Source organism: Oryx dammah, unplaced genomic scaffold (assembly GCF_014754425.2).
Source record: "Oryx dammah isolate SB20612 unplaced genomic scaffold, SCBI_Odam_1.1 HiC_scaffold_5, whole genome shotgun sequence".
NCBI classification, from domain to species: Eukaryota; Metazoa; Chordata; class Mammalia; order Artiodactyla; family Bovidae; genus Oryx; species Oryx dammah.
Window position 1 is genome coordinate 62,678,054 of NW_024070189.1, and position 11,353 is coordinate 62,689,406.

The 11,353-nt window shown below is 44.7% G+C and overlaps 1 protein-coding gene across 1 annotated transcript in view; it reads right to left on the reverse strand.

Moving 5' to 3' along the window:
- Positions 1-512: 512 nt before the first annotated feature.
- Positions 513-11,353, reverse strand: part of SLC25A48 (solute carrier family 25 member 48) — a 43,518-nt gene continuing 32,677 nt past the window's right edge. The window contains exons 7-8 of the mRNA XM_040240041.1: positions 3,797-3,926; positions 513-1,247 (exon numbers count right to left, since the gene is read on the reverse strand). Coding sequence (XP_040095975.1) covers positions 3,804-3,926 — 123 coding nt within the window. The 3' untranslated portion in view covers positions 513-1,247; positions 3,797-3,803. The remainder of the gene's footprint in view (positions 1,248-3,796; positions 3,927-11,353) is intronic.

An 11,353-nucleotide genomic window follows, 5' to 3' on the forward strand; every position in this document is an offset into this window, starting at 1 on the left:
TTCTACCTGAAGAAGGGTATCATGGATCCCAGCTCATCAGGAGCACCCAAGAGAACACCCCAGCTGGCCCAGTGAATACAACACCACTTCCAAACAAACTGGCAACCAGCAGCAGCACTAGGCAAAGATCCAGCTGAGGAGGAGTTAGTTAACATGCTCTGGGTTGAGTGACAGAAAACACCTCAGGTTCCCCTGGTAATGGACCAGATGCCAGTCGCCCTCTCTTCACCAGCATCCACAGTGCCTGCCCAGCCCAGTGATGCATGCAGACCCAGCTCTCGTGTAAACAGAACTGCCTCTCATGCTCCAGAGTGGAAGAACCACGGGGGACCCTCTAGGCTGTCCCCAACATCAAGGCCAGTGTCGAAATAGAGTAAACGCTCAAAAATGTTTGATGACTGAAGGAATGAGCAACACCCTGGTGTTGGCGGGATGGAGAGTTTAGACCACAGCCCATAGAGCTGCCTTGGGATGCTGCAAGGCCAGGGCTAGCAAAGGAGAAAAATCAAGGAGACCATACTAAGGGTTTTATTTCAAGCAGGGAACCCTTTGCTACAGTAACAGGATAAACTGACTAGACTGAACGTTTAGACTTTGCACCAGAGCCATGCTTTGTCCTGGCACTGGGTCTGTTAGGAGAGGGGATTTTCAGAGACATGCTCTTAATCACTCAAGGGGGATGGGGGGCTGTGGAGGAATCAAGGAAGACCCTTTCAAGGGGGGAAAAGGGTGGGGGTTCGGAATCTAAAGATACCTTCCCCACCGGGGTTTAGCTGGGAACAGATGCATCAGGCTGGCTGATGGTAGCTCCCCAGGGCACCGTGTTGAGAAGGATTCAGAAACTGCATTCATCTCAGGAGGAAGGGGCTGCAGGACGGATGAGGGAAGTCTCTGGTGGGCACAGAAGCAGGAGTGACGTCATGGACACATAATAGCAAAAGAGCAGTGGTCTCCCCACGTGGTTCCAGTGAGAAGTCAAATTTAGATTAATGTCATCATAATGGAAATCAGACTGTGGATCAGGAGTTCACTTTGTTCTGTTTTGCTCTCCACGTGTAAAGAAGGTCCAGAGAATGCCCGCCCCACCTGCACTCAATGCTGGGCAAGAAGGGGTAAGCCCGGCTGGCTTAGGGTCAGCGCGGAGGCCTTTTCTCTCTTCGGTCAATTCACTGCCTCAGGTTCTGGAGACGCTGACACCATCAGCATCGGCTATGGCGGAATGAGGTCCTGGTCAGGTGATGCTGGACCTGGGGAAAAAGGAGGAAAGGTTAAGACTGTCATCTCACTGGGGTTATCAGTCAGCAAGATCTAGGAGTCAAACTGCTTTTGTGAAGCAACACTGGGCAAAGTATTACCGTGAGAACAGACTGGGGAGCGGCTATGAGGTTGCCCAGGGTTGTTTTGTAAAAGTTCAATGAAAGACGTTACTGGGGGGAAAAATGTATCTTTTTGCCTTGAAAATGAAATTTTCTTGAAATTGAGAGAGGGCCAGTGAAGTTTGAATGTCACGGAAGAGGTGGGCCAGCATCATTCCAGAAATCGAGATATACAGCATCCCACCACTTATTAGGAACTGCAGGGCTCCCTAATTCTCTGATTGCCTCACCCCACTCTGTCCTCAGTCTAGGCTACAAGGAGGGAATTGACTGCCTTGTCTTCAAAGCATGGCTGCTACTGCTGCCAGAGATCTCAGCGCTACTTGGTAAATTCAGATCCAGGACTTGTTGAAGGGCCTTGGTGTTCTTGGGTTAGAGCAGGAAGCTGAACTCTCTGGGTGAGGCTTGTTCAAGACAACGCTCCAAAAGAGTTCCTGGGAACCCCCTCCTCCACCTGAGAGGCACTAGCCCCACCCACCCCTGCGCAGGAAAGACACACAGACATTTGTGCCCTTTGTCCTATCAGAGCATTTTCAGAAGGAAAAACTTCCAGTCACTGCTTTGAAAGGCCAAATCCAAGACAATCAGAATTGGGCTTGCTGGAAAAGTCTTCCTTCCTCCTGAAGTAGCCAAACCAGGGTGGCCGCAAGTGGCAGGGGGCCATGGCTCAGGCAAGTGTCCAGCAACTCTGGAATCTGTGAAGCCTTGGCATTAAAACTCTTTGCAGCTGAAGTTTAATGACATGGAAAAATGGTCCTGAACTATTAAATGGGAGGAGTGAGCTATACAACATTGTATAACATTGGATCCCATTTGGGGGATAAAAAAAAAGTTGGAAGAATATTAACAAGGCCATGGGATTAAAGGTATTTTTATTTTATTCTTTTTATTTGCATTTTCTATGTTTTCCTACATTAAAATGCATTGATTTTATGATAGGATTTTTTAAAATCACTTTTATCTGTTAAAAGGAGGATGTGGCCAGTATCTGAACACAGTTTTAAGAACCAGATTTATCCTCCTTGTCCTGAACATGACCCAAGTACAGTGACTCTTTACCCAGGGTATTTAATTATGCAAAATGTGTTGCTACCCTTTCCCTTTTATAAGAGAGGGCAAAAAGCCAGGAAGGCTGTGGATGTAGATGCTTTAATAAAAAGCTAAAGCATGTGACTAAAGCAAGCGTCCGGGGCAGGGCCTCGGCTCACTCTCATCAGCCTCATCCATCCTGCCCTTCCCCTGGCTCTAGGATCTGGCCCCATCCATACATCCTAGCTGTGCTCTTATACAGGACAGGCAGCAGACAGGTTGGCTAGACCTTCCTAGTGAGAACCAACCACCCTTTCTAAGAGACTCTGCAGTCGCCATGACTGAAGCAAAATGGTCTCTTGTTTTCCAGAAAATTCAGTGACTTATCCCACTTTGTCTTCTGAGCTCTGAAACAAGAGAAGGGGAAACAAGGGAGAAGAAGAGGAGGAGGAATTGAGGGGATATTGGAAGCTGATCATCCATCTACTCGTTGATGTTTCTGTACAACCACTTGTGTGCCAGATTTCGGGGGAAGCACTAGTGATACAAGGGTGAAAAAATAGTTATAGCTCCCCTGGAACTTTCAGCTGACTGGGGAGCAGAGCCTATAGTAGGTGTACCTCCTCCTGGCTGAGGCATCAGGGCAGGCTTCCTGCAGGAGGAGGCTTCTACACCAGGCCCTGGATCACAAAGGAGTTGGTGAGCCCAAGTACAAGAGGAAGGTCTGAGGAGAGGGTGTCAGGCTGGAAGAGCATGCACAAAGGCCCAGAGGCAAGAGTGAGGATGGTATGTTTAGGATGCTGCTGAGGGCGAGGGCTTTAAGGACTGACACTTAACCTAGAGGGCAATCGGGAGCCATCGAGGGCAGTGGAGCGAGGGAGTCACTTATTCAGACTTCATTTTTCAGGTCCCTTTGGTTGCAGTGACTTTTCTACGATGAGAACAGGAAAAAGAGAGGGTGTGGGAGGCAGGGGTGGTGGCAAAGGCTGTTCTTTAGGAGCCTATTCAGTAGTGAGGTGGAGGGACAGTGTACCATAGCGTGGGCACCCTGGTTTGAGACCTCTATCTTGGGTTACTGAATTTGTACGATGAAGCTAATGGACTTCTCCCCAAGGGCTGAATGGGAAACAGACAGGTGAGCTCGCTATAGACAGGTAAGTTCTGGGCCAGCCTCAGTTACTGACTGCCTAGCTCATGATCAGCCACAGGTGGGCATTTCAGAAGAGCATTTTGATGACAAGAAGGGTGGCAATTCTAGTCCTGAACGAACACAGATTAAACAGGAAACAAACAACAGAGGGAAAATTTTGGAAGTCCACACCACTTTCACCGCAAAGAAGGGGTTTTAAGCTCCGGGAGAGCACAAGTGGCAGGGAAGGAGGTGCACTGACCTGGCGCTCAGGGGCTGGTCACCACGCGGTCCCCACGGATCGCCTGCAGCGAGAGCTCGTACCCAAGGAACATGGCGGCACTCATGGGGAAGCCCCGCACGGCGTTGACCGTGATGCCTCTGAAAAACACCTTTGGAGGGAGGCGGGGTTATCACAGGACACGGACCGGCACCCTCCTCAGGCATCCACACCTCCGCCCTCACCCACATCACATCTGAAGGCACATTTCTTCGCAGGCCCAGTATGCACGCGCTAGATACTACCAGCTCACAGGTGAGTCCCGTGAACACCGCGAACGCTTGCTTAAAACTGTGCTCTCTCTCATGAGCACGCGAACACATGCTTGGTTCTGGGACTGCAAGTTACAGCTCCATACGCTCTGCAGTGGTAGACAGCGCCAGGCCCTGACCAAGCACTGTGACAAGTGCTTCACAGGGCGTCCCAGAAGGGGTAGGCTGGGGGAACTAACTCAGACCATGCTCCAGATGGCAGAGGCGGAGTCCAGGCACAGCGTTGCCAGTTAGCAGCTATGTTACCTGGGAAACTGGCCAAGGCTCTAGAACTCGATTTTCCCACCTGTCCAATGGGGGTAATAATACTGTTGACCTCCTACAGTTGTTGAGGGGATAAATGACATGTTGCTTTTAAAGGCATTTTCACAGTGCGTGTCCTGCAGTAAACACTCCTTAACTGTTGACAAATCACACCATCCTTATTAACAATAGTGTATGAAATCACTACTTCATCATAAATAGGAATGCTGAGGAGTGCCTGTACTGAGCTTCTAAACTCCGCCTTTAATACAAGAAGACTGGATTTATCTATCACCCCTAGGGAACATGGTACGGTGCTTCCCCTCCACTGTGAATCTTCCTGCCTGGTGCTGGGTAGACATCGATCTATGTGATGAGGTTCCAGCCCCTGGGAAGTTTATAACCTACTAGGGGACATAAGCCCCATTCAGGAATAATTGCAGTGTAACCTATAACATGATGAAAACAAATAAAGGCCTTGGTGAGGGGTGGGGTGAGGAGCTGTGCTAAGCTGCTTCAGCCATGAGCGACTCTTTGTGACCCCATAGATTGTAGCCCTCCAGGCTCCTCTGTCCATGGAATTTTCCAGGCAAGAATACTGGAGTGGGTTGCCATTCCCTCCTCCAGGGGATCTTCCCGACCCAGGGACTGAACCTGCATCTCCTGTGTCTCCAGCATTGGCAGGAGGGTTCTTTACCACCAGCGCCACCTGGGAAGCCCCAGGGTGGGGAGGAGCTGTCATTAAATGTCTTCTTTGGGGAGAGACGACACGTCTGAAGGCAAATTGCTGCCCACACATGAATGACCTGAGAACTGTCGGGTGTAAGAGGTAAGCCTGCATTCACAGACGACAACTCGGTACTTGGAATTTCCAGAAGATAGAAGTCCAGCCCTTTGCATGTGCCCAGTTTCCTTAGTTGTTGGACTCCAGTGTCAGGGTAGGTGCAGACCACTGTCACGGGCCAGGACACCAGGTGACATCCCTTCAGGAGAGGTGTCTGCAGCATGACACTCGTGGAAGCCTAGGACATGCAGCTTTGCCAGGAAGGAGAGAGAAGGGCCTCAGTATACCCGGGGTTGGGGGGAAGCCTTGGCCCCAGGGAAGGGAGCCAATGGGCCAAGATCCACAGAGATGAGCAAGTGGCCAAGACAAACAGTGAAGCGTTCAGACAGGGGGCAAGCAGGCTCCTTGTAACATTAGCACTCCTCTCTAATGCCTAACCTTTCTGGAATTCCACAGAGATGGAATTCACCCAGGGTGGCTGAATAACAACAAGGAATTGGGCCAGGCTCCAAGAGGAAAATTCCATGCTGGGTGTACACAGAGGCTCCCGTGTGCACCTCCACAAGGCAAGGCAGGCCAGGCAGGACCCAGCTTGGAGTGTGATCCTCCTCCCCGACAGCACTAGGTCATGTACGAGCTGTGGGCCACTTCAGATGGCCAGAGAGGACCTCCCCCAGCTGTGGCCTGCTCTGCTGTGAGGCCCAAAGATGGCAAGCAGAGTGCAGACCTGCTGGCTTTTACCCTGGCTTTTGGAACACAAAATCACTAGACAATCTTTCCTCACGAATCCTCAACGGCTCCCCACTTCCCAAGATCAAGTCCATACCCTTCCCTGACCTTCCAGGACCCACATGTGCCTTGCATTTCTCTGAGCTGCCTCTTACACTTAACACTGTGGGCAGTATATATTCCTCCTACTGGGCCAGCTGTCTCCCACCACTGACCCTCTTTTGGTCCCTGGCGCTGGAATGCCCTCCAGACTCGGTTCTACCCTCTGGTAGCCCTGCCACGGCCACACCAAGTAGGATTATGACCCATTGCTTCTGTGCCCTTGGTATCTCTGCCATCACAGGCCTTCTCACACCATCCTCCAATCACCTATGACTTGTCTATCCACTCATTAATAGTCCTAATCAGAGTAGTGACAGCTGGGCTATGCATATGGCTCCCATTTGAATCCCCAGCACCTGCCCTGTGCTTGGTCTAGAAGATCCTCTATAAATCTGATTAAATGAATCAATGGCTAGTTGGATGGGCAGATGAGTGAATGAACAAATGAACAAACTCCTTAATGAGAAAAAACAACAATCTCTGAGCCCAAAGAGTCCCAGTGGTGGTTGTGGTAGTGGAGAAGGGGGATTCCTGGAGCAGAAGAAAGTTTCCAGATCCCCCAAATGGCAGAACCAAAGAGCAACCAACCCTGACGCCTCAGGAAGCTTGTCTACTTACAAATGGTCCTCTCCATCTCTCCTTAGAGTCATCTAGTTTCACCTCACTGTCCTGACCCCACTCAAAGCAGTCACCTGTGGAGCTAGAGGACATCAAGTCACTCCTCCAGCCTCCTTATTGCAGAAGACAACTCTCCAAGTGTGAGCTATGGCCCACGTGGTTCAGGATGATCCTCAAAGCAGGCAGAGAATGGATCCCAAACTACTCCACCTTTCTACCATTCTGACTTGGGGCTGCCCCCGAAGTCCATGGACTTCTAGTTCCCCCATCATCAAGACTGCTTTCCTGGTAATCACTGAGTTATAAGGGGCTACTAAAATTGGGCATCATCATCTTTATTTCACTCCTTTCCAGTTCTTTACTACGTCAAGTTCTTCTTCCACAGGGAAGTGAGAACAGGTTACAGCCTCAGTGAGCTGCAGCAGAACTCTGCGAATGGGGACTCCATAAAGCCAGCACTAAGCCCACTGGGACTGGAGCCAGCCCCAGGCTTAGGAAAAGGTCCTCTTCCTGCTGCTGCTGGGGATCTGATGGTGAGACTATCCAACTTTCCAGGATGTATGGGACTTTTTTCATGTTACTATGTATGTTTATATGCAAACACTTATACACACACACATAAATATATATACATGCATATATGTGTGCACAGTTTGTGAATATTTGAAAATATATCGCGAGAAACTCATGACTGGTTGCCTTTGAGAAAAGACTGGGGGTCACGAGAGGGACACTCTGTCCCTCTTTTACCTTTTCAAGCTTCTTATTTTTATATTATAAATACTATAACATTTTTAACCAACTAATAAAAATAATTAAACTCCATCAATAATGTAGTTAATCAACTTTAATATTGCTATTATGACTTAAAACCTTCTGAATATACACTGTGGGTCAGACGCTTTTGAGATTAAGAATTCAATCATCTGACCTCAGTTGTTTTCTAGGACTTTGCATTTAACAACACAGTAACATTTTGTAGGACATGATATCAGCAACATATTTTGCTTCTGCAGACTTTTTGGAAATATGACACATTAATACTTGGGAAAACAGAATATCTCAAAAACTGAGCATCTCTTTTGAATCTCTCTTATGTTTCTCTCTGTACTTGTTGGTTGAATCACAAACTGTGCTTCTGCTAAAAAAAAAAAAAAAGACAATTGATTCAGCATCCAATTGTGATAACAATTCTCAGTAAAGTGGGTATAGAGGGAATATACCTCAACATAATAAAGTCAGATATAACAAGCCCACAACTAAGTTCATTTTCAACAGTGAAAGCTGAAAGCATTTCCTCTAAGACTAGGAACAAGACAAGGAAATCCACTCTTACCACTTTTATCCAGCATAGTATTGGGAGTCCTAGCCACAGCAGTCAGAGAAGAAAAAGAAATAAAAGGAATTTAAATTTGAAGAGCAGTAAAACTGTCACTGTTTGCAGATGACATAATACTACACAAAGGGAATCCTAAAGATGCCACCAAAAAACTATTAGAATTCTTCAATGAATTTAGCAAAGTTGTAGGATACAAAATTGATATACAGAAATTTGTTGCTAACAATGAACTAACAGAAAGAGAAACGAAGAAAACAACCTTTTTTACAGTTGCATAAAAAATACACAGAAATAAGGTTAACTAAGGAGGTAAAAGACTTGTACTTGGAAAACTATAAGACATCAGTGGTGACACAAAGAGATAGAAAGATACACTATGCTCATGCCGTTAAAATAATTAATATTATTTAAAAGACCATACTCCTTAAGATAATCTACAAATTAAATGTGATTCCTATCAAAATATCAATGACATTTTTTTCACAGAACTAGAACAAATCATTCTAAAATTTGGAAGGAAATACAAAAGACCCAGAATAGCCAAAACAATCTTAAGAAAGAACAAAGCACGTGCCCTGCTTTCAAACTATACTACAAAGCTACAGTAATCAAAATAGTATGGTACTGGTACAAAAACAAACAAATAGATTATTGGAACAGAATAGAGGGCCCAGAGATGACCCCACACTTATATGGGCAATTGATCTACAACAAAAGAGCCAAGAATGTAAAATAGGGAGAAGACAGCCTCTTCATTAATGGTTTTGGAAAAACTGGACTACTTTCTCACACCCTATATAAATGCAAAATACATTAAAGACTTAAATGTAAGACCTGAAACTATAAAACTTCTAGAAGAAATCAAAGGCAGTACATTCTTTGGCATCAGTCTTAGCAATATTTTATGAGCAGTCTCCTCAGGTAAGGAAAACAAAAACAAAAATAAACAAATGGGACTACATCGAACTAAAAAGCTTTTTCACAGTGAAGGAAACTACCAGCAAAAGGAAAAGGCTGCCTAATGAGTGAGAGAAGATATTTGCAAATGATATATCTGATAAGAGGTTAATATTCAAAATATACAAGGAACGTATACAACTCAAAATCAAAAAACCAAACAACCTGATTTAAAAATGAATGGAGGACCTGCATAGACATTTATCCAAAGAAGACATACAGATGGCCAACATACACATGGAAAGTACTCAACATCACTAATCATCAGGGAAATGCAAATTAAAACCATAATGGGATAGCACCTCACACCAGGCAGAATGACTATTATCAAAAAGACAAGAAATAACAAATTTTGTCAAGGATGTGGAGAAAAGTGTTCATAATGGTAAGTTGGTGCAGCCATATGGAAAATAGTGTGGAAGTTCCTCAAATAAATTAAAAAATAGAACCACCACACAATCTACTAATTCCACTCCTGGGTATTTACATAAAGAAAAGGAAAACACTAATCAGAAAAGATATATGCTCTCCTATGTTCATTGCAGCATTATTCACAGTAGCCAAGCTATGGAAGAAATCTAAGTGTGTATCAATTGATGCATGGATACAGAAGATACATGTATATGCAATGGAATATTACCAAGCCCTAAAAAGATTAAATCTTGACATTTGTGAAAACACGGATGAACCTAGAAGGTATTATACCAAGTGAAATAAGACAAAGATAAAAACATATGATTTCACTTATATGTGGAGTCTAAAAAACACAACAAATGAGCAAACATAACTAACCAGAAACACAGTCATAGATACAGAGGGAAAACAGGTGGTTGCCAGAGGGGAAGAGTGTTGAGGGGGAGAGAAATAGGTGAGGGAGATTAACAAGCACAAACTTTCAGTTACAAAATAAATGAGTCATGGGTATAAAATGGACTGCATGAGGAATATAGTCAATAACTATGTGATATCTTTGTACAGTGACAGATGGTAACTAGACTTATCATCGTGATCATTTTGAAATGTACAGGAAAATCAAATCACTATGCTGTGTACCAGGAACTAACAATGTGTTGTAGGTCAGTTATACTTCTAAAACAAACAAACAGAAAAAAACATTAGATTTGTGGTTACCAGAAGTGAAGGGTGGTGGGAGGGGAAATTAGATGAAGGTGGTCAAAAGGCCCAAACTTTGAGTTATGAGATAAATATGTACTAGGGATGTAATATACAATAAGATAAATATAATTAACACTGCTATACATCATATACGAAAGTGATTGAGAGGAAACCCTGAGTTCTTATTATAAGGGAAAAAATGTTTTTCTATGTTTTAGTTTTATATCTGTATGAGATGATGGATGTTCACTAAACTTATTGTGTTAATCATTTCATGATATATGTAAGTCAAATCATTATGTTGTATGCCTTAAACATCCACAGTGCTGTACATCAATTATATCTCAGTAAAACTGGAGGGAAAAAACTGAAGTGAGAATTCTAAGAAGATGTCAGAGTAGAAGATGTCAGGACTCTGTCTCCTCACCTAGACAGCTATTACACTGACAGAATTTGTCTGATGTACCTAGTGTAGAACTCTGGAGTTTACTGAAGGCTTCCAAGTTCCAGGGGAGCATTTGGGAAGTGGTTAATTTTGGTCAATGTTAGCTTTTTAGCACGGTAGCAGCTACCTATCCCCCACTCCAAGCCCTTTGGCAGGCAGCTGTGCACATGTTCCTGGAGCAACCTGCACACAGTTTGCAGGAACCAGGGTGGGCAACGAAAATGTCGTCCTCCGAATATATTGGACATCTGCTCCTGCCCACTGATTGCTGTTTCTGACCATGAGGTGCAACGAGGAAGACAGTCATTCTTGTTTAACGTCCCCTTCCATTTTGAAAGGCCCTCCTCCTCTGGCTGAAGTGATTTCCAGGGAATTTAAAGGAATGATGACCCCTTTCCCTTTATTTTTCTCTTTTTCCTCTTTTGAGAGCCAGACATCAAAGAATAGGAAATTCAAAAGCAACTGCATGTATGCGGAAGATGAAAAGTGACTGTGCATGCCCAGGGAAAGGCACAGGCTCAGAAAAAAACTGAGAAAACCTTAAGTTTACACCTCAGGTTGATCTTTGGCACAGAGATAGCCTACAACAATCAAAAACGAAACCTACCACACCCTGGGGAAGAGACAGAATCTGATTTCTAGAGTTACTACCTTATTAGACCCAAATGTCTAGTTTTCAATTAAAAAAATTACAAGGCATATAAGAAATAGGAAAGTATGGTCCACTCAAAGAAAAAAAAATCAACAAAAAATGTCCCCCAAAGAGACCTGATAGCATATCTGCTTGACAAAGACTTTAAAACACCCTTCTTAAAGGTGCTTGAAAAACTAAAGATGTGGAGAGCATCAAGAAAATCATATGTGAACAAAACAGAAATATCAATTAAAAAAATAGAAAACCCGGAAAGAAGCCAGACAAATTCTGGAGCTGAAA